General features: G+C 36.3%; 1 protein-coding gene across 1 annotated transcript in view; it reads left to right on the forward strand.

Annotated features, from left to right (window-relative positions):
* The window catches only part of GNAQ (G protein subunit alpha q), a 290,925-nt gene that overhangs the window by 213,622 nt on the left and 49,982 nt on the right, over nucleotides 1-27,321 (forward strand). Inside the window, exons 4-5 of the mRNA XM_032634848.1 lie at nucleotides 4,913-5,041; nucleotides 7,714-7,843. Coding sequence (XP_032490739.1) covers nucleotides 4,913-5,041; nucleotides 7,714-7,843 — 259 coding nt within the window. The remainder of the gene's footprint in view (nucleotides 1-4,912; nucleotides 5,042-7,713; nucleotides 7,844-27,321) is intronic.

Raw genomic sequence — 27,321 nt, forward strand, 5'->3', positions numbered from 1 at the left:
TGCAAGCATTCATTCCTTCCCTAATAAACTCCCCTGTTTCTCCTCTTCATATAACCCCCTTTTTTCCTACAAGTTGGTAAACTCATTGCAGGCAGGGATCATATCCTGGGAATTTTCATTTCCTTAGCACCTACCAGAATGTCATGATCAAGATGGTTGTTGAATTTCAGATGACCCTGCATTTTTTTCATGGTAGGAAAGGAATTATGGAAATTTTACTAGTCTTTTTGTCGCCTTGCTTTTCACTGAAAACCATCAGAAACCTGTTTCTTCCATTAAAGATACTGTGTTACAATCGTTTGTTAATAAGGGACCACTCCCTCTGTTTGCCCTGGACTAGAGGGAATTCCAAGGCCTGAAAGCTTGATACTGACAGTCATAAAACGGATGTACAAATTATATCATTTTGTGGCCAGGACCTAAAGAAGAGCAGGAATCGCATCTACTAAATTAAATTAAACGGATACTGCCTTTCCTTTCTGCATTGTCTTTATATTCGTCAGAGGCATTTGAATTCAGAATTTAGGTCTTACATAATGCAGGCCAGTAATAGCCCAGAGAAGTAGTTATGTAAAGATGGGTATCTAACAACCGCCACACTCCGTTGTTTTCTCCTAGAAGGTGTAACCTGCCTTTCTAACCACTACAATGTTTTCCATAAAATAGTTTTAATTTGGGTCCCATGTTAAGCATCTACTGTGTTCCAGGCCCTTGGTTGAGTGTCGGTGACCAGCCTTGGACAAAGGGAGTCATGGTCCTTGACCCCATGGAGTGTGAGAACCCTAACTGGGCAAATGTCTGTGGGAAAATGTTGAGGTGTTTTGGGGTTTTTTAGTCAATTATGAAGTTATCAATTATTGAATGTCTCAAAGCAATGACAAGTCATTAAATTCCCTTGAATGGATTGGAGTAAGATGAGTTTGACTACACCCATTTTCAAGCACAATCTTAAATAAGTCTTCACTCCTAGACAGTTAAATAAGTCCTGTGTGTACCATGGAGCTCGCTCTCTCTGACATCAGGAGAGGGCTACTGCCAGCCACTTGTTATACATACATTGCCTTGGAAATGTACCTTGTGCCTGTCACCATAGCAGCACCCTGAGAATGACCTCAGCAGCCACTCAGAATCATTCCTACAAAACAAATTATAACTATAATTAACTCTCTGAATTTACTCTGCAATATAAATTGTCCAGACCTCAGTGTTTTTTAGTTAAAGGTTAAATGAATGGAGTAATCCAACATGAACCCATCCGCCCTCCATATTCCACCAGCGTTTTTCCCCCAAATATGAGGTGCTTCAGTGGAAAGTACAATTCAGTTAAGAGATTATTCCATCATTACCTCTTCTCAGAATATGACAAGAATCAACAAATAAGGCTATGCTAGTCTCATCATGCTAGAACTCCATTTCTAAGGCAGTAGGGTGGCTTTTTTCCCTAAGCAAATGTGAAATGCAGAAAAGTGCTGTGAGTCCCTCCAAGTCCTGAAGCCCAGAGTGAGGGGGCCACATGGGGTTGGTGCTTGTGCAGGCAGAAGCTCTCCACACTGGCCTCTCTTTGGCAGTGAAAGATGCTAGTCCAGGTGGCCTGCACGTTTTACTTGTTTCTCAAATTATCTGCAACAGGTCTTCAGTTTTGGGTAGCTTTTGAGCCACCCAGACCTTCCTGTAGGAGAAAATAGATTGTGTGTCTTTTGTTTGACTGGGGGGGGGGGGTTGTTGTTGTTCTGTTTTGGTTTTCTAGTCTTGTTTTGGGGTGTTCTAGGTTTGGTTTGGTTTGGTTCAGGTTCTAGATAATGTATGTTTCAACTAGCAGACCTTGATAACAAGTTCTTTTCCTTTTTTTTTCTTTTGTTAAACTAGATCAGTTTAACTTTTTTACTCCAAGTGAAGTGGGCCTTTCCTTCCACCATCCACCTAAAACAAAGCAACAAGAATGCCAAGCAAGAAGTGCAGTTCACTTTCCAGTAAATTGTAAATGTATGAGGATCTTTAATGGTCATTTCCTTGCCTTGAAATATGTTGAAACCTGGACAATGAACAGACAGAACAGAGCCTAGCAAGCAGCAAGTGCCCAGTATAGGTTAATTGTTATGTTGCCATTGTTACTCTCTGAACTATGCTTACATTGGAAAGGAGCAAAAGAAAGATGCAGGGGGAAAATATTCTTGCACGTATGAATGCTTCAGATATTCAGCTAATGTCTCAGTAGTGCCCGGCATTCACAGAGAGAAACCACTGACAGTATTTTTAGGACAGCCTCTAAACTCGTATCAGTGGCTTTCGGTCGCAGGTGTATATCCTGATTCTCTGTTACTCCATCGTGTTTTTCCCAGAGCTCGGTTCACCCTTCTGAATTGGAGAGAGACTAGTGAGGTTCTCACGTGCAGTGTGACAGGGACTCTCCCACTTCATGTGCTGGTTCTTTAAATTTTCCTGTGCAAGGACACATGTTTAAAAATGAAGTGGCAACGAGTAGTCTGTTGAGTTCATCTTCAAGAAACAGATCAAGAAACAGAAAGCCACGATTTCTCTTCCCACAAGAACACAGTAGCACCTTGTGTCCAAGACTTAGCCACCTTCTGTTCTGACCTCTGGATTGGGTGAAGTGAGTAGAAATGGTTTACTGGGCAGCCTATTTAAAAACAAGCTTGCCAATGTGAATTGGAAGTTCTCTGATTCCTCTGAATTAAATTTTTGTATATAGTAGTTAAATAAATGATGATCTTGCCGATTTCAAAATGTACATTCATTTCGATTTTTTCAAATCAAGGAGCTCATAAATCAAAAAACTCCATCTATACAGAGTACCCAGTTGATTTTGCATTTATGGAGTCATGAGCTGGTTTATCTGTAGGATGAGATACAGGCCAACACCCAGAACATGGACTTGTTAACCCCATCAGACACCTCCCAGACCGTGCCAGGATATTCACTAAAATTTGGAGTCCAGTCCTTTTTTACATTTCCTTCCTGCCTCTCCCTCTTTTTGTCCCCCAGCCACTCTTACAATAATGAAAGATACCAGGCTGGTTTCTATCAACCAGTAGAGAGCTAATTGCCAGCTAAAGAATCATTGATGCGTTTGGGACAAGGCCTCTAGAATACTAATTATAGTTGCTTTGTATTAGGAATTTCCAGACTAATATTGTATTTTTTTGTCTTAAAGAATTGATACAGCTCCAAAAAGGCAGTAATTTATTTCTTTGTTAAAGTCAGACGTAGCTCTATTTTATGATCCCATGAATCTTAGAGACTTAAATTTTTTTCAATACTCAGTTTCAAATTTAACAGTATCATTGATATGGAAACCCCACTAGTAAGAAGGATATTTAAATAATGCTAAAACTAAATCTCAGCATGGGAAATCATCCATCCATTCAGCAAATAATCGTTAAGTACTATTTGCCAGGCACTCTCTTAGGTACTAAGGCAGGAATAGCAGGGCGAGACAGTCTTTATCCTGGGTAAGTCATGTCGCCTGAGTGTTTGTGCTCTTGCTGAGTGAGTTACGCTCCACACCAGACATTCCCTGTTACATGTCTCAGAACTCACTGTCTCTTGTTTGTGGGCATATAGGGGTTGAAGATCTAATCTCTTCCAAGTCTATAATGGTTCTACCTTTTCTTTAAATCTTATTCACACTTTAGTTACTTTCTGTATATACTTTGCAGTTGTGTGTTTTGAAATCATATCTGTGCTGCATCCCTTCCAGGGATGGAGGGAACATAGTGACTTTTTGAAATCATGAGGATGCCATGCAGAACAGTCATTTTTACCTGTTTGTCATCAGTTATATCAAATTATGTCATTCTTAAAGTTGTAAGTTATTTTTGCAATTTGAGAGAATGGAAAGTGAATGGAATATAACACTTTTGAAATGATAAAAGTATACTGATGGAGAACATATGTGTGGTTGCCGGGGGTTAGGATTGGGATGGGTAGCACACAGAAGTTTCTTTTTGCTAACAGAACAATTCTGTATCCTGATTGCAGTGGTGATTGCACGAATCTCTACATGTAATAAAATTTCATAGACATATACACCCCCAAAAATGTGTGTGTGTGTAAAAATTGGTGAAATCCAAGTAAGGTCTGTAGTTCAGTTAATAGTATTGATCAATGTCAAATTCCTGGTTTTGATAATATTCTATGATCACATAAGATGTTATTATTGGGAGAAATTAGGTGAAGGGCACAGGGGAATCTCTGCAATATTTTTGCAACTTCTTGTGAGTCTATAATTATTTCACAATAAAAAGCTTTTTTTTAATGGAAAAGTGTCATATAAGCAGATAAATGTAAAGTTTAGGTGTGATGAGTCTATACACTGGGAATATCTGGCCTTCGATATTGTTGCCTCAGTAACTAGAAATCTCGTGGCTTCACATTAATGGTGAATGACTTAGGCTTTGGACAGAGTTTAGGACATGGTATGCTGCTGTCTTATAAGGGAAAAGGCTCTGATGTTCTGTAAAAAGGGAAAAAAATGCATCCTGACCTTATGTGTAGCTCTGTTATCTGTTTATACAAATAACATTTGTATAAATAATTCAAAAACTATTTGCTTTAAGCTCCTGCTTACCCACCAGACCTGCTAAACAAGTAGAGGGTAGGAGACTCATTTAATTCTTTTCTTCTCCCCCTTTACGTTCTGTCAGGGTTCTATTTGACAGTAAGAGAAGAAAAGAGAAATACTGTGAACCAGGTCATCCATAGATGGACAGCCTTGCTCTGACTAACAGAAGGTTGACTGTACCTTTCACTTCCCAAGCTACTGTACCACTTTCTGATACTTTTCTTCCTTCTCTCCACTTCTGTCTTAGGATTCATTGTTGTCCTCCCTTTCCCATCAGCAGGTCTGGTGTGATGGTGTCACTGACGTTCTCATGTGTCTTCCCTCCTCCAGCTATCTTAATGACTTGGACCGCGTTGCCGACCCTGCCTACCTGCCTACGCAACAAGATGTGCTCAGAGTTCGAGTCCCCACCACAGGGATCATCGAGTACCCCTTTGACTTACAAAGTGTCATTTTCAGGTAGTACCTGAGTCCGTAAAATCCACTTGCCAGCTCTTCTGCCTTGAGCACATTTTGTGAACTCTGTGAATATTGAAACCATGTGTAGACTTTAAAACAGTATCACCTTTCTAACAATTATTATCACTGGAGACACAAATGAAATAATGTGTCCCTGAAAGAGGAAGCAGAGGAAAGGTGTATGGGCAGCTTTCTTATTTCAGGTTAAATCACTGAGAAATCAGTGAATAGTTTGCTGGTGGTTAAAAGTTACTCAAACATTGGTCCAGACTAAAACTGGTTGGGAATCATTTTACCTATGAGGTCAATGTTTGTACATTGTACAAACTGTATTTTTACATGTAAAACATGTACATGTAAAAACTGTATTTTTACATTTGTATAAAGATATAAATTATCTTATAACCCTATTAATAGCAGAAATTACAGGTTGTCAGAAGCTTTCATGTTGTTTCCTCCAGGTCCTCTGGTACCAAGGTAGAATTTTTCAGTAGCAATAAGAATGCGGGCTGTTTTGTACTCCTAAAATGAGTTGCCTGAAAATTTTTTAAATACATGGTTTTGGAAATGGATTGATTAACCTAGTCTAAATTTACATAGGAAAATAGAATGAAAGTTTATTACTTTCTCCCTTACTGCTGCCATTCTTTCTGGGTAATACTTCAGCTGAAGTGGTCTAATTTTTTTTAAGATGAGAAAAAATAAACAAGACTGATGTACTTTCATTTAATCTCTTATTACACAGTCACTCAGACGTACTTTTAGTTAGAATACAAACCACATGGTACATGGAGAAATGAGGCCATATGAATATGTCTTTGGGTGCAGAGAGTTGAGTCCCTTGGGAGAGCCATCCATTTAAGACAACTACGTACAGTACAGGGTTGTGAAGTGGAAATGAATATAACTCCTGTGATGTAACTCTGCCATGTGACCCTGATGGGCAGGCCCTCCATCATTCCCTGCCAAAGCACTGTGTGTTTCATTCTGGTCAATCTCTGCACCTGTGGTTACATCTGGCTGCCATACGCTACTCTAATGGACATAGCCATAAAGAGGGTGACACTTTGGAAATAATTTCTGAGCCTCGTTTTTTTCATCATTAAAATGGTTACACTAGATGATCACCAAGGCTCCCTGTAGCTCCAGCATTCTGGATTAAGTTTTGAGTTCATTGCGTTTAGAGATCTTTAACTTGAGACACCAAATTTCCTTCTGCTTATAACCATGTTAGAATATTTTCAGAAAACATAGAGCATTTCATGGAGATTTTCATCTCCTTTTTGCTTTATGATTACTGAAATCTGAAACCAGGTTACTGCTACATCTTGGGTTTTTTCCCTACATTTTGGGCACTAGCTTTTAAAGGACATTCTTTGGCACTTCAGTAAAAGTAATGACTTAGGAGAATAATTTCTTGCTACCATCAAAAACATCTTATAGGGTTTAGCATGACAGGATTTCATGGAATGAGGATTTTATATAAATGAGCATATTATTGACGTGACATCAGAGAAGAGCTAGCATTTTAATATTTCTAAAGACCTAAGAATTCTAGTTTTGATGTCTGTAGTTCATAGGTCTCCCTGGATCCATTGTTTTGCCCCTCAGATATCTGTTTCATAGGAAACTTTTCAAAGCAGTCACTGGAAGATTCTTGATTTCTTAGTTTAGGTTTGATCCTTAGAGGCAGGAAAATACCAGGAACAACTGCAGTTTTCAACAAACACTTAAGGAGCCCTACTCTCAAACTTTTATACCTAAAACTCTCATTTTCTGAAAATATTTTATCTTGTAAACATTGTGCACATTTTAGTCAAGTTATGGATTCAGCAATTTGAAGAAACTTGGATTCAGTACCAAGTTCTGCTAGATATTTTCTGTATACACTAGCACTCAAATTAATTGATGCCAGTGTTGATTCCTGAGCACAAAATTGATGTGTAAAGACAAGTCCTCGGTATAGTTCAAATGGTGGCCTCTTATAGCATCTTGATGTTTTATACATACCACTTCTAGCAGTTTAGCAACTTGACTTGTGCGTAAGGCTAATTGCACCATGTTACCCAATGTGATTGGACTGTCCCAAATTATAGTCAATACTGGAAAGAAAAAACAGCCCCCAAAGCTTGCCTTCCTGATGAAGATCAGTGAGGTTTTGTTCGCAGTTAGTTGAAGCATTACACACCCATGTTGAAATACATAGCATCTTACATCTTTTAAATGCATTCGTAGTCATTCCTAGTAGCTTCCTTGAGAAATACATGAGGATCTTCATTCTCATTTTATAGGAAAAGAAACTGAAGTCAGTATTTGCCATTAGAGCTGAACACAAATAAAACTCGTTTTGTTTCTGACTCTTCTGTGCTTGATTAAGTAGAACAGCCTTTTTCCTTGGCTTGGCACAGGATTTTTTTTTTTTTTTTTTTACAAAATTATAATTTTTATGTATATCAGGTAACTTTCTAATTACTGCAATGAGTTATTACCCAGAATGTCTTGACTTTGATTGTTAGGTAACAGAAAATTAGTAGATGTTCAATAAGTGTTAATTGGATTGGTTTTGATGACCATTCTCTTCAGAGAGTAGGGTTCCTAAGTTTGTAAGTAAAGCTATATTTATATTGATATTTTTTTATGTGCTATTAATATGAATATTATTAACCTTGCAGAATGGTCGATGTAGGGGGCCAAAGGTCAGAGAGAAGAAAATGGATACACTGCTTTGAAAATGTCACCTCTATCATGTTTCTAGTAGCGCTTAGTGAATACGATCAAGTTCTCGTCGAGTCAGACAATGAGGTGAGTGCTCTGTGGACGGATAAATGATAGGGTATGGGGTAAACTGACTTCATTACTTTCTTAACTACTGATTTGGGAATTTTTTTAAATAACCCTGTGGTACCACGTGGTATACTCAGAACAGGAAGATGTTTGAGCAGGTCTGTGTGTTCAGGTCTAATTGGACCCTATGTGATACTTTTAACACTATGCGGAGGCCCTGAAAATGAAAATAACAAGGAAATCCCTAGGCTAATGGTCACATTATTTTATAGCCTTCTTCCTACAGGATGGAGTTGGGAGTGTTGGAGTGAGTCAGCCTGTTTTGTTGTGTTTTCATTTTGTTTAAATTGTTGTTTGTATGAGGGGTGGGTCGAAAAGAGTACTCAAAACCTCTCTTGGCAAATGTGAATGACTTTGCAGCTGGGCTCTAAATCAGTTTGTTCTGGAGCCAAGACGTGTCCTAGTGATGTGGCCTTTCTGCTCTTATAGAATTCTGTAGGCTACTGCATAACTTTGTCTCTACTAAGCACTGGGTGATTGACAAAGCATCCTTGATATGCCTGTCTGGAGAACTGATTCAGTGTTGTCATCTCCTCCCTATTGCATGAAATTCTGACAAGTATAAATATGGATTTTTAGGACGATAAAGGCTCCATGGTGAGTCAGAGTTGATTGTGGAGGATAATTAAGGGGCACAGAAAACCGTGACTTTGATCTGGAGTTCGGTGTGTATTGGGAGAATGGAGAAGACACCATTGTTATACTGTTAGAGGCAGAGTTTGCAGACTGACATGCCAATAGTAGATATTAAGTTTCCTCCTAATAGGGTAGAAAATAAAGAGAAGGAAGTGAGTATCCCCAATAGCTGATTAAAATAAGATCTGGCATATTAAAATGTACTTCTAATTTTGTACAGTTTTTTTGGTACATAAGAATTCTGGCTTCTTGGTCCTTTTAAATATTTTATTTTTCTGCAGGTATTAATATCTCTTAAAATACATATCAAGTCCTACATAGCTTTTTTTTTGTATGTAGGATTGATGAAGAGTTATGAACCAATATCCCATATAGAGCTGAGTTACCTATTCATGCATTTCAAATGTTTCCTGGGTTACAAGTATATGGGCTTTTGAACCAATCAAAGAAGTTCTTTTTTTTGTTGTTCATGTATATCTTGCTATTTAAGGGACTTCTTTTTAACAATGAGGTTTATCAGCCATTTGCCCTCTGTAGCCGTAATGCAAAGTGCCTGAAAAGCATGCTAAGATATATGAGAATCAGTTATCACACTTTGAGTTAAGCAGTTACCATCAGAATTTGAGCTATGACATCTCTATACATATTTTTATTTTTATATCTGTTAGTTGTTCCATAATCTTTGGGTATAGTATTTTAAACATACTACATATCTTGGAAGCATATGACAACATTTTTTATTTCTTTGAATGTTGAATCAAGACAAAAAATATTTTGAGCGCTCATCTACTATGTGCTGGATACCAGGGTATCTAAAGAGATACAGAAATGGAAAAAAAAAATCAACATTGTCGTAAAGGACCTCAAAAAAGAGGGATGCTTTTGTCAAAATAGAGAGTCCGAGAGAAGGAAGGCCTTAGTTATAAAGGTCATCATTTCTTTTCTTTAGTTTGCTGTCCAGTGAAATAAAATTTAAGACATTTTCAGCTGCACAGAAGTTGTAAGACACATGCATAATTTTATTTCTTATGCCACTGTTTACATATAGCTAGAGGAAAACAAGTGTTTATCAATACACATTTTGTGTGCGATAAAGGCATTCTATTTATAAAGAAATATATTTTGTGATTGAATGCTAATCAGTTTACCACTTTAAAATTTGCAACTCATCAGCTAATTCTAGCACATAAATCCAGTTAAAGTTTCCACAGAATGAAAGTTTCCACAGTAACTCGCCATTCAATGTATAAGCAGTACACACATCTAAAAATACATCAGTTTCTTTGATTCCTGTGGTGATGCCTTATGCTACAAATTAAAATAATAACTCTTATTATTGTTCATTAGTACTCCCTAACCACTTGTGAATATTTTTAAAGCCTACCTTGTAATTTTATGGTGTTCTTTTCAGATATCAGGCAGGTATCACTCAAGCCTGATGGTAGTACTGGAGATGATCTTAAACATAATAAGAAAAAAATACTGCTCATTAATTTCTTCATCCATGTTAGCCATAGTCATCCCTGCTGGTAATTAGGAAACACTGTCAAAAGTATTTTTTAATGTCAGGATGTAGTCCATTATTTTTTCTTTTCCTGTTATAATAATATATGAAAATGTCATTGCCTCTCTACTTTCTTAAATCATTAAAAAAACTCAGAACTATAGAATTCTACTTTCCCCACATTTTCAGGATTTGGTGAGACAAAGCTGGAATAGACTCCTAAAACATTTTGTTCTTGGTTTTGAAATCTGATGTTCATAACTTTAATCCAAAGCAGACTTTGTTGTACTTCCCTTGATATATATTCGTGAGAAAAACCTAGAAATGGATACTGACAGTCTCCCTTTTATCTTGGGGAACTGTGGAAAATACATTGCAGACCACAAGCAAAAGCAGCTAAGGGAAGTATTTTATTTTAGATTATTGCTTTGGCTTTTATTATGTATTAATCTTCAAAATTTTTATGTAGATGTGCTTTTGTCTGTCTAGATTCTCAGCCTCCCAAGAGTTTGGGGAATGAATTTCTTTCTTTATTTTTTTTCCTCCAAAGAAGGAAATATGTTATCAAATAGTGGGTGAGCATAATCAGGGTTGTAGAGCTGTGTTGATTTACATATTCCTTCGGTGCTGTCTTGGTTTCCCTTTGATAGCACACCAGCACGGAGCCAGTTACTCTGCTGTAATTCTTTCACGCGTACATTATTTCAGTACCCCTGAGAGCCAGAGCACACAATAAGGCATTCACATAACATATTTCAGCTCATCAGTGTGTATCCAGATTCTGTCTTTTTTAGTCCTTGTTTTTTGTGGTTCTCTGTTACATGAGTATCTGAGCACTAATACAGACTTGTTTCTCAGATATTGACTCAGGGACTGTCTTACAGACCAAGCTTTTTGTAGAATCCCAAAGACTTAGGCCCCTTTTCTCCGATGTTTCCTTTTTGAATGTATGCTTGTAACTTACCTTAATTCTTTTGAAATGGTCACAAGCAATTAGGTTTTAGTTTTATTAAAATATCGAGATAGTTCCCTGTACCTCAGGTCCTCCTTTGAACCAAGATGGATTCCCATAAACATTTATCCTTCAAATCTGATTCTTGGAGTTACTCAATTGATTTAAAAAAGAATAATAAAAGGAGAGAGTAGACATTTATAATACCTTAGTGGTTTATGCCTATTCAAAACTTGCTTAAACCATTACTTATTTGAATCTCACCAGCTGACCTCCCGTAAAGTGAGAAGATCAGGTTTGCTGAGGATACAAGAATGGAGAGATTAAGGCCCATGGCCCAGGTCACTCAGGGCCCCCATTCCTCCCCTTCTAGACCAGCTTTCTTTCCCCTGCTTCACAGTGTCTTCCAGAAGTTAGGGATAAACTGAGAGGAAAAGCAAGAGGAACTGTTAAAGGTGGCCAAGAACATAGAGGTAGAATGAAAATCCTGACCTTGCAGGAGTTGAAACCCCTCTTCTCCACCTCTAAACTCTTGTTATACTCACATGAGACCAGCCAGAGATCCTTTACCAGTAATTAAACTAGATTAAAACAAATAATCTAAAATACGTATTTCCTTCAGATATTTCTCCTCTACTAAGTTTTAAAATGAAGCCATTTTGAAGTTATTCAGCTGCAACGAGAGTGAACATTTTCTTTAAAAGTGTGAAACATGTACTTTGTTCTGCTCTAAAAACTTCAAGTGAAGTTTGGGAATTTTTTCTCCAGATAAAATTCAGCTCTAGGGGGAGGAAACTGACTAAAAATTGAGGAGAAGAAATTTGAACTCCAAAAGAGCGAGCTTAGGTTAAGATATCCGGTCTCAGTGGGATTGGTTCTAGCCCTCCTTTATTGACTCTTAATCAAATTATGAAATCAGAAACTACATCTTGCCCCTCAGTCTTTAGTGTACGACTCAGAGTCGTGGCCTGATTAACAAGAATATTCCTGAAAGGCGCCCTACTTTTTTTATATTTAACCCCTTTCCCATTTGCTCATTCCTTTGTTCGTTTTCAGCCACTGTTTCTTTTCTAAACTCCTTTCCACACCCTTTTCATTAGCTGGCATTTCTGTTTGCTCATTATTTTACTCCTCCTTAATTGCTTTGTTCTCAATGCTTGAAGGAAGCCAGAAGGAAGTATTCTGATCACCATTTACGAGTCTGAACCAGAGACCTGCACTTAGTGCTGGTAAGCGTGTGGGGAAGCAGACACACAGGGACACCTTTTGTGTGAATGTATATTGGAAGTCTTTTAAAGACTATATGGAACCCATATTAGTGTAATCTATGCAATAGTTTTTTTTTTGAAGATGAATTATATGAAAAGGATTGCAAAGTAGTATATCTGGTATAATCTGATTTCTGTAAACACAACAAATTACATATATACACTTGTTACAGGGAAGGTTATTGGCACACCCACCTCCCCCCCCAAAAAAAAAAAAAAAAAAGAAAACGGAAGATTTTCTACCAGGACCAAAGTGTAAAGCGTGATTGTCATTGTTGCTAGGTGATGGCATTACAAATACGTGAAATGATAATTTTTTTAAGTGAAATGAAGTAAGACTTCAGGCTGGAACTTTAGCTCTGCTGTTTACCAACTTTGTCCATTTTTCTTTTGAATTTTCCATCTTTTTTTTTACTGATTTGTGGGAGTTCCTTACACTCTTGGATGTGAACCTTTTGTCATGTGTACTGCAAACATCTTCTTCCACTTTGTAGCTTGCCATTTATTCTCTTAATGGTGCCTTTTGATCTACAGAAGTTTTAAATTTTAATATAATAGAAATCTATCAGATTTTTCCTTTATATTATACGCCTCCGTGTGTGTGTGTGTGTGTGTGTGTGTACATAATCACATACACACAGTAGGGTAAAATAAATCACCTGAAAAATCTGGATGAAAGGACAGTAAGGATTGGAGAGTGAGATGAAGAATTAAAATACAAATCAGGTACCTTTCCTAGTGGCAGTCCATAGATTTAGTCAAGTGTCTCTTAGCAACCAATAAAAGGAAGTAACCATGGTCTGTTACAAGATTCACTGTGTCTATATAAAAAGAAAAAGCTTCTCCTGGTACTGGGCCCTCCAAGTGACTATTCCCTAACTTTGTACAGAGATGCTGCAGGAGGTAGTAAGTTATATCCATGATGGTTCCCCTCCAGGAAGCCAAATATCAGAATCACGAGGCCTGTTTCTTAAGCTTCCTTCAGTGTAAGTTGGTACCATAGTATCAAAGTTTGTGATGGGCCAGTAACGTGGGGTCTAAACTTAGCCACAGCTTGATGTAAGAATAAAACTGAGAATAGCTAGGGAAGTGGATTTTGTTTACCTTTGTTTTTATTTCAGTGATACAGGAGACTATAAAATTATAGAGAACTTGAAATTTTTGACATATTTGCTTTAAATCTTTATTTTCACAGAAATAAAATGGTATAGATACAATCAAAGTCCTTGTGTAAACTTCCCTGATTCCTTTCTCTCCCTCCCCAGAAGAAGCCACTGGCCTCAAGTTAACATTTATCATTCCTAAGCATATTTTTTTCATGTTTTTACTATATACATATGTGTTGATAAGGAATATGTAATATTGGATTTTAAATAGTATGCATGATTATAAATTTTATTATTATAAAATGATTTTATTTTGCATTTTGTCCTTTTAATTCAACATTGTTTTAGAGATTTTTTTCATGTTGCAACACATGGCTCTAATTCATTTATTTAGATCGCCGTCTCATTCCATTATGTGAATATGCCCTACCATGTTTCATCTCAGCCAGCCAGGTTGTTTGTAATATGGATCACCTTTTCCTACCCTTGCCTGTTCTCTCCCTCACCCCAATCCCCAGTGGAGTTGTCTCTTTTTTCACTTGATACATACGCAGTTTTAAGTAGTCTGGTTATTACTGTTTGCTGGTTATACATATAGAACTTATTGGTGTGTGGTTTGTCTTTTCACTTTATCTTATAGAAGAGTTTTCATCTTAATGTGGTCAGTTCACTCATTACCTTTATTGGTTGTATTATTGTATTTTCTTCAGGAATTACTTTTATTCCATAGAATATGAAGATCCATCCCATATTTTCTATTAAAACTTACAAGGTTTTTGCTTTTCCTAGGTTTTTTATACACCTGTAATTGATTTCTGTGTGTGATAGGAAGTAAAGATTTAATATATTCTTGCCATATTTCTGTTCAGTTGATCCAATACCGTGTATTGAATAATAAATCCGTCATCCATCTCCACTGCTGTTTTCTTACCTTTTTAATTATGAAAGATATATGAAAAGTACACAAATACAAAAAACGTGCAGAGCATTGGTTTATCACAAAGCATCTGGGCGTCCAAAACCCCTGTCAAGAAATAGAACATTGGAAGACCACTGAAGCCCTGCTAGTGCCCCTCCCCCAGCAGATAACCACAGTTCTGTAAGGTAATCACTTCTTTGCTTCTCTCTTTAGTTTTAATGCTTAACTATGCATTCCTGAACACTATATAGTTTTTACTAGTGTTTAACTGTTACACAAAGGGAATCAAATAGTGTGTTTTTTGACCTTTAAAAGCAGTATGCTCTTTATATAAACCTTGGTGTCTGGCTTCTTTTGCTCAGTGTTATGTTTGTAAGGTATATATATTTTACATAACTCATTCATTTACATTGCCATATAGTATTCTGTTGCCTAAAAATACCACAATTTGTTTATCCATTTTACTAAGTATAGACTTTTCATGTATTTCCAGTATGGGAATATTACAAATAACGTTTCCGTGAATATTCATGTAAAGATCCCTTGATGTACCTGGCTTTACATTTCTGTTGGCTATATACCTAGGAGTAGAATTGCAGGCACATAAGGGAATACATATCTTCAACTTTAGTAGATAAGGTGAAAGTATTTTCCAAAGTGAGTGAACCAATTTACAGTCCTGCCAGCCATGTCAGAAAGTTCCTGTCACTTCCCATCTTTGCCAACCCTTGGTATTGTCAGTCTTTTTCATGTTAGCCCTTTCGGTGGCTAGAGAGCTGAGCTGCAGGTGCCTGTTTCCTTGGGCATACCCTCACTCCCAGTGCACAGCCTAGGACAAAGCAGTTATGGTTCACTAGAGCCTCATCCCCTCAGGCCTCTCAGCTGCCATCTCCAGAATCAGCAAATACCTCCATGGGAAAGTGGCCCCAAAGCCTGGGCTCACTTCTCCAGACTTGTCCTTCCCCAAATTCTGACCTGGTATTTCTTCACTACTGTTTAGCACTCCAAGGACTTTAAGCAGATGTATTTTTTTATTTTGTTAGCTCATCTGGTAGTCCTTCTTCCCATCAATATTAATGACACTTGAGATGTGAGTCAAGTTTTATTACACACATGGGTCTTTTCTCTGGGCCCTCTGTTTGATTGATGTATTTACTACTCCTGTAGCAATATAAAAGTTATCAGATCAACAGTTTAGATATCTAGAGTATCAAGTCTACCTACCTTGTTGCTCTTCAGAATTTTCTTGGCTATTCTTGGTTTTTTAGTCTTTCATTTGAATTTTAAGATCAGCCTATCAAATACCAAAACACAAATTTGATTGGAATTTTAATAAATGTATAGGTAAATTTGAGGTTGGTTTCTCAACTTTACAGTATTGAATGTTACCATCCATAAATGTCACCATTTATTGTTCAGGACATTGCTTTTGTCATTGAAGTGGTCAATTTTTATAAATGTTCCACATGCACTTAAAATTGTGATTTCAAATTTTGGGGTGCAAGGTTCTAGCATTATGTCTATTAAAACCACCCCGTTTCCTCTTCCCCAGGGGTACTATTTTGACTTCTAACACCGTAGATTAATTTTGCGTATTTTGAACTTCATATAAGTGAAAGTAAATGAATTCTTTTGTGTTACCTTCTTGTGTTCAGAATAAGTTTATTAGATAAATCCATGTTGTGCAGCTTCAGTTTTTCATTTTTATTACTTTATATTATTCAATTAAATGAATATACAACAATTTATTTTTCCATCCTATTTTTGATGGACATCTGAGTGGTTTTCTCTTCGGGACTCTTATGAATAATGCTGATATGAATATTCTTTTCATGTTTTTTGCCTTATATGTGCCTGATTTTCTCCTGATTAGAGTTCACAGGGAATGTATATGTTCAACTGTACTAGATACTGCCTATATTCATTTTCTAGGGCTGCTGTAACAGATCACCATAAATTTGGTGGGTTACGACCACAGACATTTATTGGCTCATAATTCTGGAGGTTAGAAGTCCAAGGTATCAGCAGGGCTGAAATCCCTCTGAAGGCTATAGGGGGGAGGATCCCTTCTTTTTCTCATCCAGCTTCTGGTGACTGTGGGCATTCCTTCTGGTTACATAGCTCCAGTCTCTGTCTCTGTCTTCACATGGCCTTCTTGTCTGTGTTTCTCCGCTGTCTCTTAAAAGGACTCCTGTCATTGGATGTAGGGCCCAGTAGATAATCCAGAATGATCTCATCTAAAAATCCTTAACTTAATTACATCTGCAAAGACTTTTTCCAAATAAGGTTGCATTCACAGGTTCTAGGGTTATGGCATGGACATATCTTTTGAGGGGGTCACCATTCAACCGACTACACTACCAGTTTGAACTTTGAAAACAGTTTACACTTCCACCAACAGTACATGTGTGTTCCTGTTGACCAATATCCTTGCTAACAAAGATATGGTCAGCTTTTCAATTTTAATCATTATAATGGGTGTGTAGTAGCATCTCACTGTGGTGTCAATTTGCATTTCCCTGATTATAATGAGACTGAGTTCTTTATATATTTCTTTACCATTGGGTGTCCTCTTTTTGAAGTGCCTATTTGATTCTATTGATCTGACTTTTTGGAAAAACATTATTAACATAGAGTCCTTTTTTTTTTTAAAGAAATCAGTTGTGGTTTTTTTTGAATTTTTTATTTATTTTTGGATGCGTTGAGTCTTCGTTGCTGTGAGCAGGGGCTACTCTTCGTTGCGGTGCTCCGGCTTCTCATTGCAGTGGCTTTTCTTGTTGCGGAGTACGGGCTCTAGGCACACGGGCTTAGTAGCTGTGGCTTGGAGGCTCTAGAGCGCAGGCTCAGTAGTTGTGGAGCAGGGGCTTAGTTGCCCCAAGGCACGTGAGATCTTCCCAGACCAGTGCTTGAACCCGTGCCCCCTGCGTTGGCAGGTGGATTCTTAACCACTAATACCACCAGGGAAGTTCCCATAGAGTCCTTTTTATATTCTTGATTCAAGCTCTTCGTATGTTATCTATATTGCAAATAACTTCTGCTACTCTGTGACTTGCTTTTTACTGCCTTAAATGGTGCGTTTTGGTGTGGCTCAGTTTATTGGTCTTTTAAACTTTGTCCTTTACATGTCCTCCTTAAGGAATTTTTCCTCCCAATTGTAGTGCATAAACATTTGTATTTTGGAAATGGACATTTTAACATGACATTTGCTATAAATTTTTTGGTTTTGAATTGTTACTTGCGTAGTTTCACCTTTATTTTGTTTACTCTAAATGCATATAAAAATTAAATGCTAATATTAACACCAGCATTTTAACATTATAAACATAAATAATTAACCACTAGCATGTGATTTTTCTTTGATACTGAAATCACTTGGAGAGCAACTACCCATTTATGTAATTTGGGAACGTTGGAAAATTTTTAAATATTTAAATTTAATTTAAATTAAACTTTTATTTTAAGGTATATATTTCTTTTAGATAAATAGAGTAAAAATATACCTGTAAAGTAAAAATTGCATACATTGGCAGAGTCAGTTGATATATGATATACAGTCCTGTGTTATAAAAATATTTTGTATACAGAAATGAATCCCTGAAAAAAACGAAAAAAATGTCCTCTCACTTTTGGGGGTGAAAAAAATAAAGCCATCTGAAAAACAGTGTGTAGGGTTTTTTTTTCCCCTCACTGACTGAGGTGTTTTTTTGTTTGTCTGTTTTTTTTGTTTTTATTTAATATCCCACTTTGGTTGTAAACTTGCCTATATTTTAAATTCCACACTTATATTTTGAGACTTCATTATTATGTACATTATAAGTTTGAAATTTTTGCCTATTCCTGTTGAATTATTCTTTTTGTCATCAAGATTTTTTTCTTACGTCAGAAATGTTCTTTGCTGAAATAAAGCAGTTATGCAAGAAGCAAACCAGAAGTGCTAGTGTCCTGCTTTTTCAGTCTGGGTGAGTCCACAGACGAGGCTCAGTGTTTTCATAAGAGATGGGGACTGCGCAGTAGGAAGTCGGTTGGTAGCAGCAAACTGGGTGAGGGCAGCAGGGTGAGGGCAGCAGTGGACAGACTATACACACTTGTGGGAGACTTGCTGAACGGGTGACTCACTTGGGAAGGAAAGAGTATTTCAGAAGCAGAGTCCAGCCATACAGGAAGTAGAAAAGATTCAATTGAAAAATAGTAGAAGAGATTAAACAACCTATTGAGATTTAATTCATAAAATATCGAATTCACCCTCTTAAAGTGTGCACATCAGTGGATTTTAGTATATTCACTGAATTGGACAAAATCACTACTATCTAATTGGGTTTTTTTTTTTTTGATTTGTTTGTTTTTTATTCTTTTTCAAATTCCTTTCACTTTTAGATTGTTACGTAATATTGAGCAGAGTTCCCTGTGCTATACAGTAGGTCCTTGTTGGTTATCCATTTTAAATATAGCAGTGTGTACATGTCAGTTCCAAACTCCCTAACTATATATATATATATCTGGAGAAAAACATGGTTCAAAAGGATACATGCACACCAGTGTTCATTGCAGCACTGTTTACAATGGCCAAGACATGGAAGCAACCTAAATGTCCATCAACAAAGGAATGGATAAAGAAGATGTGGTACATATATACAATGGAATATTACTCAGCCATTAAAAAGAATGAAATAATGCCATTTGCAGCAACATGGATGGACCTAGAGATTGTCATACTGAGTGAAGTAAGTCAGAAGTATGATATCGCTTATATGCGGAATCTAAAAAAAAATAATACAAATGAACTTATTTACAAAACAGAAACAGACTCACAGACTTAGAGAACAAACCTATGGTTACCAGGGGGGAACGGTGGGGGGAAGGGATATTTAGGGAGTCTAATTGTTTTTTATATATAAAGAGACTTAATTTTTTTAGAGCAGTTTTAGGTTCACAGCAAAATTGAGCGAAAAGTACAGCAATTCCCCCCATGCGTGTGTAGCTTCTCCGATTATCGTCATCCTAACAAGGGGTTTGTTACATCTGGTACATTTGTTACAATCAGTGAACCTACCTTGACACTTGATTATCACTCAAAGTCCATAGTTTACTTTAAGGTTCACTCTTTCTGTTGTGTAGTGTATGGATTTTGAAAAATGTATAATGACATGTATTCACCATTGTGGTATCATGGGTTTTACATTTTCCAAATGTCCTACGTTGGAATTATACAGAATGTAGACTTTTCATATTGGCTTCTTTCACTTATTAACATGCATTTAAGGTTCCTCCGTGTCCTTTTATGTCTTGATATCTCATTTCCTTTTAGTGCTGAGTAATACTCCATTGTCCGGATGTACCGCAGTGTATTATTCTGTTCACCTACAGTAGGATATCTTGGTTGCTTCCAAGTTTTGGCAATTATGAATAAGGCTGCTATCAACATCCATGTCCAGGTTTTTGTGTGTACATAAGTTATCCACTCCTTTCGACAAATACCAACAAGTGCAATTGCTGGATCATATGATAAGAGGGCGTTAAGTTTTGTAAAAAACTACCAAACTGGCTTCCAAAGTGGCTGTACCATTTTTGCACTCCCACCAGCACTGAATGAAAACTGTTGCTGCACATCCTCCCCAGCATTTGGTGTTGTCAGTGTTCCAGATTTGGGCCCTTTTCATTGGTATGTAGAGATATTTCTTTATTTTAATTTGCATTTCCCTAATGACATATGGTATGGAGCATCTTTTCATATGCTTAGTTGTCATCTGCATATCTTCTTTGGTGAGCTGTTCAGGTATCCATTTTTTCAGCTGGTTGTTAGTTTTCTTACTGTTGTATTTTAAGAGGTTTTTGTATATTTTGGATAACAGTTTTTATCAGTTATATCTTTTGCAAATATTTTCTCCCAGTCTGTAGCTTGTCTTCTCATTCTTTTGACATTGTCTTTTGCAGAGTAGTCTTTAATCTTAATGTAGTCTAGTTGATCAATTCTTTCTTTCATGGATTGTGTATTTGGTGTTGTAGCTAAAGCACCATTGCCATACCAAGGTCATCTAGATTTTCATCCTAGATTTTCATAGTTTTGCATTTTACATTCAGGTCTGTGATCCATTTTTTAGTTCATTTTTGTGAAAGATCTGTGTTTAGAGTCTTTTTTTTTTTTAATATATGGATGTCCAGTTGTTCCAGCAACATTTGTTGTAAAGACTGTCTTTTCTCCATTTTATTGCCTTTGCTCTTTTATCAAAGATTAGTTGACCGTAATTATGTGGGTCTATTTCTGGGTTCTCTATTTGTTCTTTCGCCAATACCGTCTTGATATGACAGCTTTATAGGTAAGTTTTGAGGTCCAATAGTATCAGTCCTCCAACTTTATTCTCCTTCAATATTGCGTTGTCTATTCTGGGTCTTTTGCCTCTCCATATAAACTTTAGAATCAGTTTGTTGATACCAGTTTGTTGTGATTTTGATTGGGATTGTGTTGAATCTGTAGATCAAGTGAGGAAAAACTGACATCTTGATATTATTGAATCTTCCTATCTGGGAACATGAAATAGCTCTGCATTTATTTAGTTCTTTGATTTCTTTCATCAGAGTTTTGTAGTTCTCTTCATTTAGATCTTGTACATATTTTGTTAGATTTACACCTATGCATTTCATTTTTTTCCTCCTAATGTAAATGATACTGTGTTTTTAATTTCAAATTCCATTTGTTCATTACTGGTATATAGGCAAGTGACCTTGTATGCTGTATTAACCTTGTATGCTGCATTAACCTTGTGTGCTGCAACCAGCCTGTAGTCACTTCTTAGTTCCAGGATTTTTGTCATCACTTCTCTCAGACTTTCTATATAAATGATCATGTCATCTGTGAACAAACAAAAGTTTTATTTCTTCCCATATTATATACTTTTTATTTCCCTTTCTTATCTTATTGCATTAGGTTGGACTTCCACTACAGTACTGAAAAGTAGTGGTGGGAGGGAACATTCCTGCTTTGTTCCTAGTCTTAGCCAGAAAGCTTCTAGTTTCTCATGAGGTTAGCTGTAAGGGTTTTTTTTAGGTGTTCTCTATCAAGTCAAGGAAGTTCCCCGTTGTTTCCAGTTTTGCTGAGAATTTTTATGGTGAATGGGTGTTGGATTTTGTCAAATGCTTTTTCTGCATCAATTGATAGGATCATGTGACTTTTCTTTTTTTGCCCATTGATGTGATGGATGTCATTCATTGATTTTCAGATACTGAACTGTCCTTTCATACCTGGAATAAATCCCCTCGGACATGGTGTGTGCAATTCTTCTTATACATTGTTGCGTTTGATTTGCTCATGTTTGTTGAGGATATTTGTATCTAAATTCATGAGAGATAATGGTCCATAGTTTTCCTTTCTTGTAATATCTGTGTCTGCTTTTGATATTTGGGTACTGCTGTCTCATAGAATAAGTTAGGAAGTTTTTCCTCTGTTTCTGTCTTCTGGAAGAGATTATAGATAATTGGCATAATGTCCTCCTTAAATGTTTGGTAGAATTTGCTAATGAATCCATCTGGGCCATTTGTTTTCTGATTTGGAAGTTTATTAATTGTTGATTCAATTTATTTATTAGATATAGACCTATTCAGATTGTGTCTTTCTTCTTGTATAAGTTTTGGCAGATTGTATCTTTCAAGGAATTGATCCATATCATGAAGACTATCAAATTTGTGGGAATCACAGTGTATTCCTTTATTATCCTTGTAATGTCCATGGGGTCTGTAATAATGTCCCTTCTTTCATTTCTGATATTAGTAATTTGTATCTTCTCTTTTTTTCTCAGTTATCCTGGCTATAATATTATTTCCTTTTGTCTACTTAAAATGGATTTGATTTCCTTTTCTTTTTCTAGCTTCCTAAGGTGGAAGCATAGATGATTGATCTTTCTTCTGTCTGATACCTTATATGCTCTTTCCTCTTTTCTATCATATGCACTCAATGCTATAAATTTCCCTCTAAGCACTATATTCTCTGCATCCCACAAAGTTTGATAATTTTTAATTTTCATTTAGTTCAAAATATTTTAAAATTTATCTTAAAATTTCTTTTTTCCCCTTTAGTGTGTTTTTTAATCTCTACATATTTTGGGATTTTCCAGCTATCTTTCTGTTATTGATTTCTGGTCTAATTCCATTGTGGTCTGAGAGCATACATGGTGTCATATCCTAAATGTATTAAGGTATGTTTTATGACCCAAAATGTGGTCTATCTTGTGAAAGTTCCATGTGAGCTTGAGAAGGATTTCTGTTCTGTTTCTGGTTTTGGATGAAGAAGGCGATAGATGTTAGTAATATCCAGTGGATTGATGGTGCTGTTGAGTAACTATGTCCTTACTGATTTTTTGCCTGCTGGATCTGTCCATTTGTGATAGAAGGATGTTGAAGTTTACAAATATAATAGTGGATTTATCTCTTTTTCCTTGCAGTTATATCAGTTTTCACCTCACATATTGTGACACTCTATTTTTAGGTGCATGTACATTAAGCATTGTTATGTCTTCTTGGAGAATTAAGCCCTTTATCTTTATGTAATGTCCTTCTTTATTCCTCGTAACTTTCCTTGCTGTGAAGTCTGCTCTGTCTGAAATTAATATAGCTACTTCAGCTTTATTTTGACTAGTGTTAGTGTGGTACATATTTCTTCATCCATTTACCTTTAATCTACATGTGTCTGGATATTTAAAGTGACTTCCTTGTAGACAACACACAATTGGTCTTGTGTTTTGATCCACTCTTATAATTCCTGTTTTTAAATTGGTATATTTAGACCAATAACATTTAAAGTGATTATCAATATGGTTGGATCAATATCAGCCATATTTGATACTGTTTTGCCCTTGTTCTTTGTTCCTATTTTTGTCTCCTTTTCTGTCTCTTACGATTTTAATTGAACATTTTATATGGTTTCATTTTATCTTCTTAAACATATAGATTGTATATATATTTTTCACTTATTTTAGTAGTTGCAACTAGAGTTTGCAATATACACTTAAAACAAATACAAGTCCACTTTCAGATAACACTATACCACTTCACCAGTAGTGTGAGTACCGTATAATAACAAAATAATCTTAATTCCTCCCTTGAGTCTCTTGTATCATTGCTGTCATTCATTCCACATAAGAATACATAAGCATATATATAAGCATTCATAATCAAATACATTGTAGTATTATTTTGAACAAACTGTTCAAAATCAATTAAGAATAAGAAAAATGAAAGGTTTTATCTGACCTTCACTTATTCTTTTTCCATGTAGATCTGAGTTTCTGACCTACATCCTTTTCTTTCTCTCTAAATGATTTCTTTTATTATTTCTTGCAAGGCATATCTACTGGCAGTAGGTTTTCTCAGTTTTTGTTTGTCTGAGAAAGTTGTTATTTTTCCTTCACTTTTGAGGGATAATTTCATAGGGTACAGAATTCTATGGTGGTCTTTTTTTTCTCTCAACACTTTAAATATATCAGTGCACTCTGTTCTTGCTGACATGGTTTCTGAAGAGAGGTCAGATGTAATTCTTATCTTTGCTAATCTATAGGAGCTTTTTTCCACTCTGGCTTCTTCTAAGATTTTTTCTTTATCTTTGATTTTTTGCAGCTTGAATATAATATGTCTACATGTTTCTGTTTGTTTTTTGATATTTATCCCCCTTAGTATCTGACATTAATTTGGGGAAATTCTCAGTCATTACTGCTTCAAATATTTCTTCTGTTCCTTCCTCTCTTTTTTCTCCTTTTTTATTCCCATTATGCGTATGTTACAACCCTTGCTCCCATCATCCATATGTGCTTCTCTAAGTCGAATTTTAAAGGTAAATCTGACCATTCTGTAATCATAGAACCACAGTTGATGTGTGATAGTGCCTTTTTACCTGTTAGAAATGCAAAGATTAAAAAGAAAGAGGGATGTCGAGAAATAGACATTCTTATGTACTGCTGGAAGGAGGATAAATTGGTAAAATCTGCCAGTTGTATGGTAATTTGTAAAATCCTTTGAGGTGGTTATACCCTTTGATCCAGTTAATTCCACTGCTAGGGATTTATACTAATTGTTTAATTAGTTATAAGTCCCAAAGATATGTAGATGACAATCCATCACAACATTGTATATAATTGTAAACAATTGAGAACAACTAAATTATTCAATAGTAGGAGATTGGCTAAAGAAGTCAGAGTATATCTAAAAAATAAAATACTATTTAGATACTGAAAATGATAATATGGATGTATAATTAATACTAGATAGAAAGTTGTTCATTATATATTGACATAAAGAAATAATTTCAAAATTACATGACTCCTAAAATCATTTTTAATGATTTATTACATTTTAATAGTTATTTTATTATTTAATATTTTAATGATCTAAATAAATTTTAAAATGCATCTTATTTTAACGATATAATACAGGTGTTTATTATAGATGCATACAAAATATCTGGAAGGTTAATGTAAAACTGTTAGCAGGGATTATCTCTGAATGGGTGGATTAAGGGCAATTTTGTTTTTATGTTTCATTCATTTTCCTTATCTGCATTTTCTGGTGTTTTCCATGAACATATAAACTGTGTGGATTAAGAAATCAAAGACACTGGGGATTCCCCGGTGGTCCAGTGGCTAGGACTCTGCGCGTTCACTGCCAAGGGCCCAGGTTCAATCCCTGGTCGGGGAACTAAGATCCCTCAAGCCACACAGTATGGCCACAGCATAGATATTTCAAAAGTTTAAGAAGTCTTATTTTTTTTAAGTTTATTAATTAAATCTGATTTAAATTGTTTTAAGCTTTTTAGCCTGCTTTTTCTTTTCCTAATTGCTTTAAGAAGCATAAAATGGAGGTGGAAGTGAATAGAGAAATAAGTACAAATGGCTAGTCAAAGAAGCTTAGCTGTATTAGAGAACATTCATTTTCTGTCAATTTGTTGCAAATGTCTTCAAAACTGAGACAGCTTTTAGAGATAATGCAAATTAAGGAGTTCATTGAAGTAAGGGAGACAGTTTTATGAGGCTATGTTTTTATCTCAACACTTGTTTGTTCATATTAGATGGAGCAGATGCAGAGGGTTTAAAGCTCAAAAATAAATAAAAGCTCTACGTTGTAGACGCTCAAAATGCTGTGAGCTCGAAGCCAGAAGAATCGGACCACTTCAATGGCCAAACTTAACCAGCTGGGATCTTTCTTGAGTACCACCTGACTCTCCCTTTTTTAAAAAAGAGAAGAATTTATCTTTTATCGGGGAATCTGCATTTTATAAAGCTTAAGATCATTATCTGTGGCTTTGCTGTTCTCTAGAAAAATAGCACATTTGATGGAATCCCAGACTCAGTATTTAATAGGAGGTCTGGATTGCATGAAATTTTCTTCAAAGAGATTAGATTAAGATGGCGAGGCAAAGCAGCCATTGTCTACATTTCTTCTGCTGCCTTAGTTAAATCTGCTACAGTGACATCTCCAATATGTTTTCACCAATGAAACAATGAAGAAGTGAATGAAAGCAATAATTTTTTGAATTGTCAATTCCCGTGACGTGAATTGTGACTTTAAAAAAGGTAGAAGAGAACAGAGATTTCGTTTTAAAGGACATTGGAAGACAGTCCTTGAAGAAGCAACAGGGAAGTAGGAAGTAGAAAGAGTCCTGGTTTAAATTGCAACTCCACCCATTTCAAGCTGGGTAATCTCCCCCACCCACCTCCGGTGTGTTGGGTCTTCATTGCTGCATGCGGGTTTTCTCTGATTGTGAGTGGGGCTACTCTTCATTGTGGTGCACAGGCTTCTCATTGCGGCGGCTTCTCTTGTCGCGGAGCACAGGCTCTAGGCACACGAGCTTCAGTAGTTGCAGCATGCAGCCTCAGTAGTTGCAGCTCATGGGCTCTAGGGTGCGTGGGCTTCAGTAGTTGTGGCACATGGGCTCAGTAGTTGTGGCTCTTGGGCTGTACAGCGCAGGCTCAGTAGTTGTGGCACATGGGCTTAGTTGCTCTGCAACATGTGGGATCTTCTCAGACCAGGGATCGAACCCATGTCCCCTGCATTGGCAGGCGGATTCTTAACCACTGTGCCACCAGGGAAGTCCCTCAAGCTGGGTGATCTTGAACAAATGAGTATCCCCGTGCCTCCCCTTTAATGTACAAAATAAGGATATCATTTGTCTCAGGGTGTCATGAGTATTATTAAAATAAGTAACATGTAAACTTACTGGAGCACATAGATATCTATTCAGTAAATGATAGATATATATAATTCATATTATCGATAATTCTAATGTGAAAGAAATGCTGTTATAACTTTTATTTCTAAGTATCATCATCTGTGGTTAATTCAGTAGAGAAGAATTCTTTAAGAGAACTCTTTGATTTGACATTTATGCCTTATAACCAGAGTAATAGGCCTAATTGATATTTGTTCAATAAGATAAAAACATGATAAAAAGTGTTATTTGTGCACATGCTAAAAAAAATAGCTTTCGTTTAAGAAAATTCCTTTCAGAATTACAGAAGGAAAAGGTTTTAAAATGCAAAAAAGAGGAACTGAAGCCAGTATGGCTTTTAAGATACAGCTATTCATTTTCATAACTATTTTATTTCATAAAATAAAATAGTTATTTGCTTAGAGATTTTGTTTATCGTAGTGTTTGTATTTGTTATTAGTTTGGAGTTGAAAAAAGAGAAAAATTCTTGCATACTAGCTCAAACACATAGTGGCTCATGCAACTGGGAAGCTGCCTTAGAGGCTCCTTGAACCAGGGATTTGGTTGGGAATCTGTCTCTTTTTTTCTCCTCAAACAGCCCCGAATCGCATCTTTCCAGCTTAGCAACAACCCAAGAGAAAGTGGGAGTTTCCACTCCAGCTCAAAATTGAAAATCTCAGGGAATGGCTGATGTATTACGTTGACTGTCTCAGTGTAAGTTAACATTGACCTAATAGTCAGAGGCAAATTGGATTGCCAGAAGACTGGGGTGTGTGGAGGAGAACACACCTGGCAGAGTAAAAACAATAGCCACTATAACAGTGTTTTCAAATTGTGGTTTTAGTACAGTGAGTTGGAACCATT

The sequence above is a fragment of the Phocoena sinus genome, chromosome 6, assembly GCF_008692025.1.
Source record: "Phocoena sinus isolate mPhoSin1 chromosome 6, mPhoSin1.pri, whole genome shotgun sequence".
NCBI classification, from domain to species: domain Eukaryota; kingdom Metazoa; phylum Chordata; class Mammalia; order Artiodactyla; family Phocoenidae; genus Phocoena; species Phocoena sinus.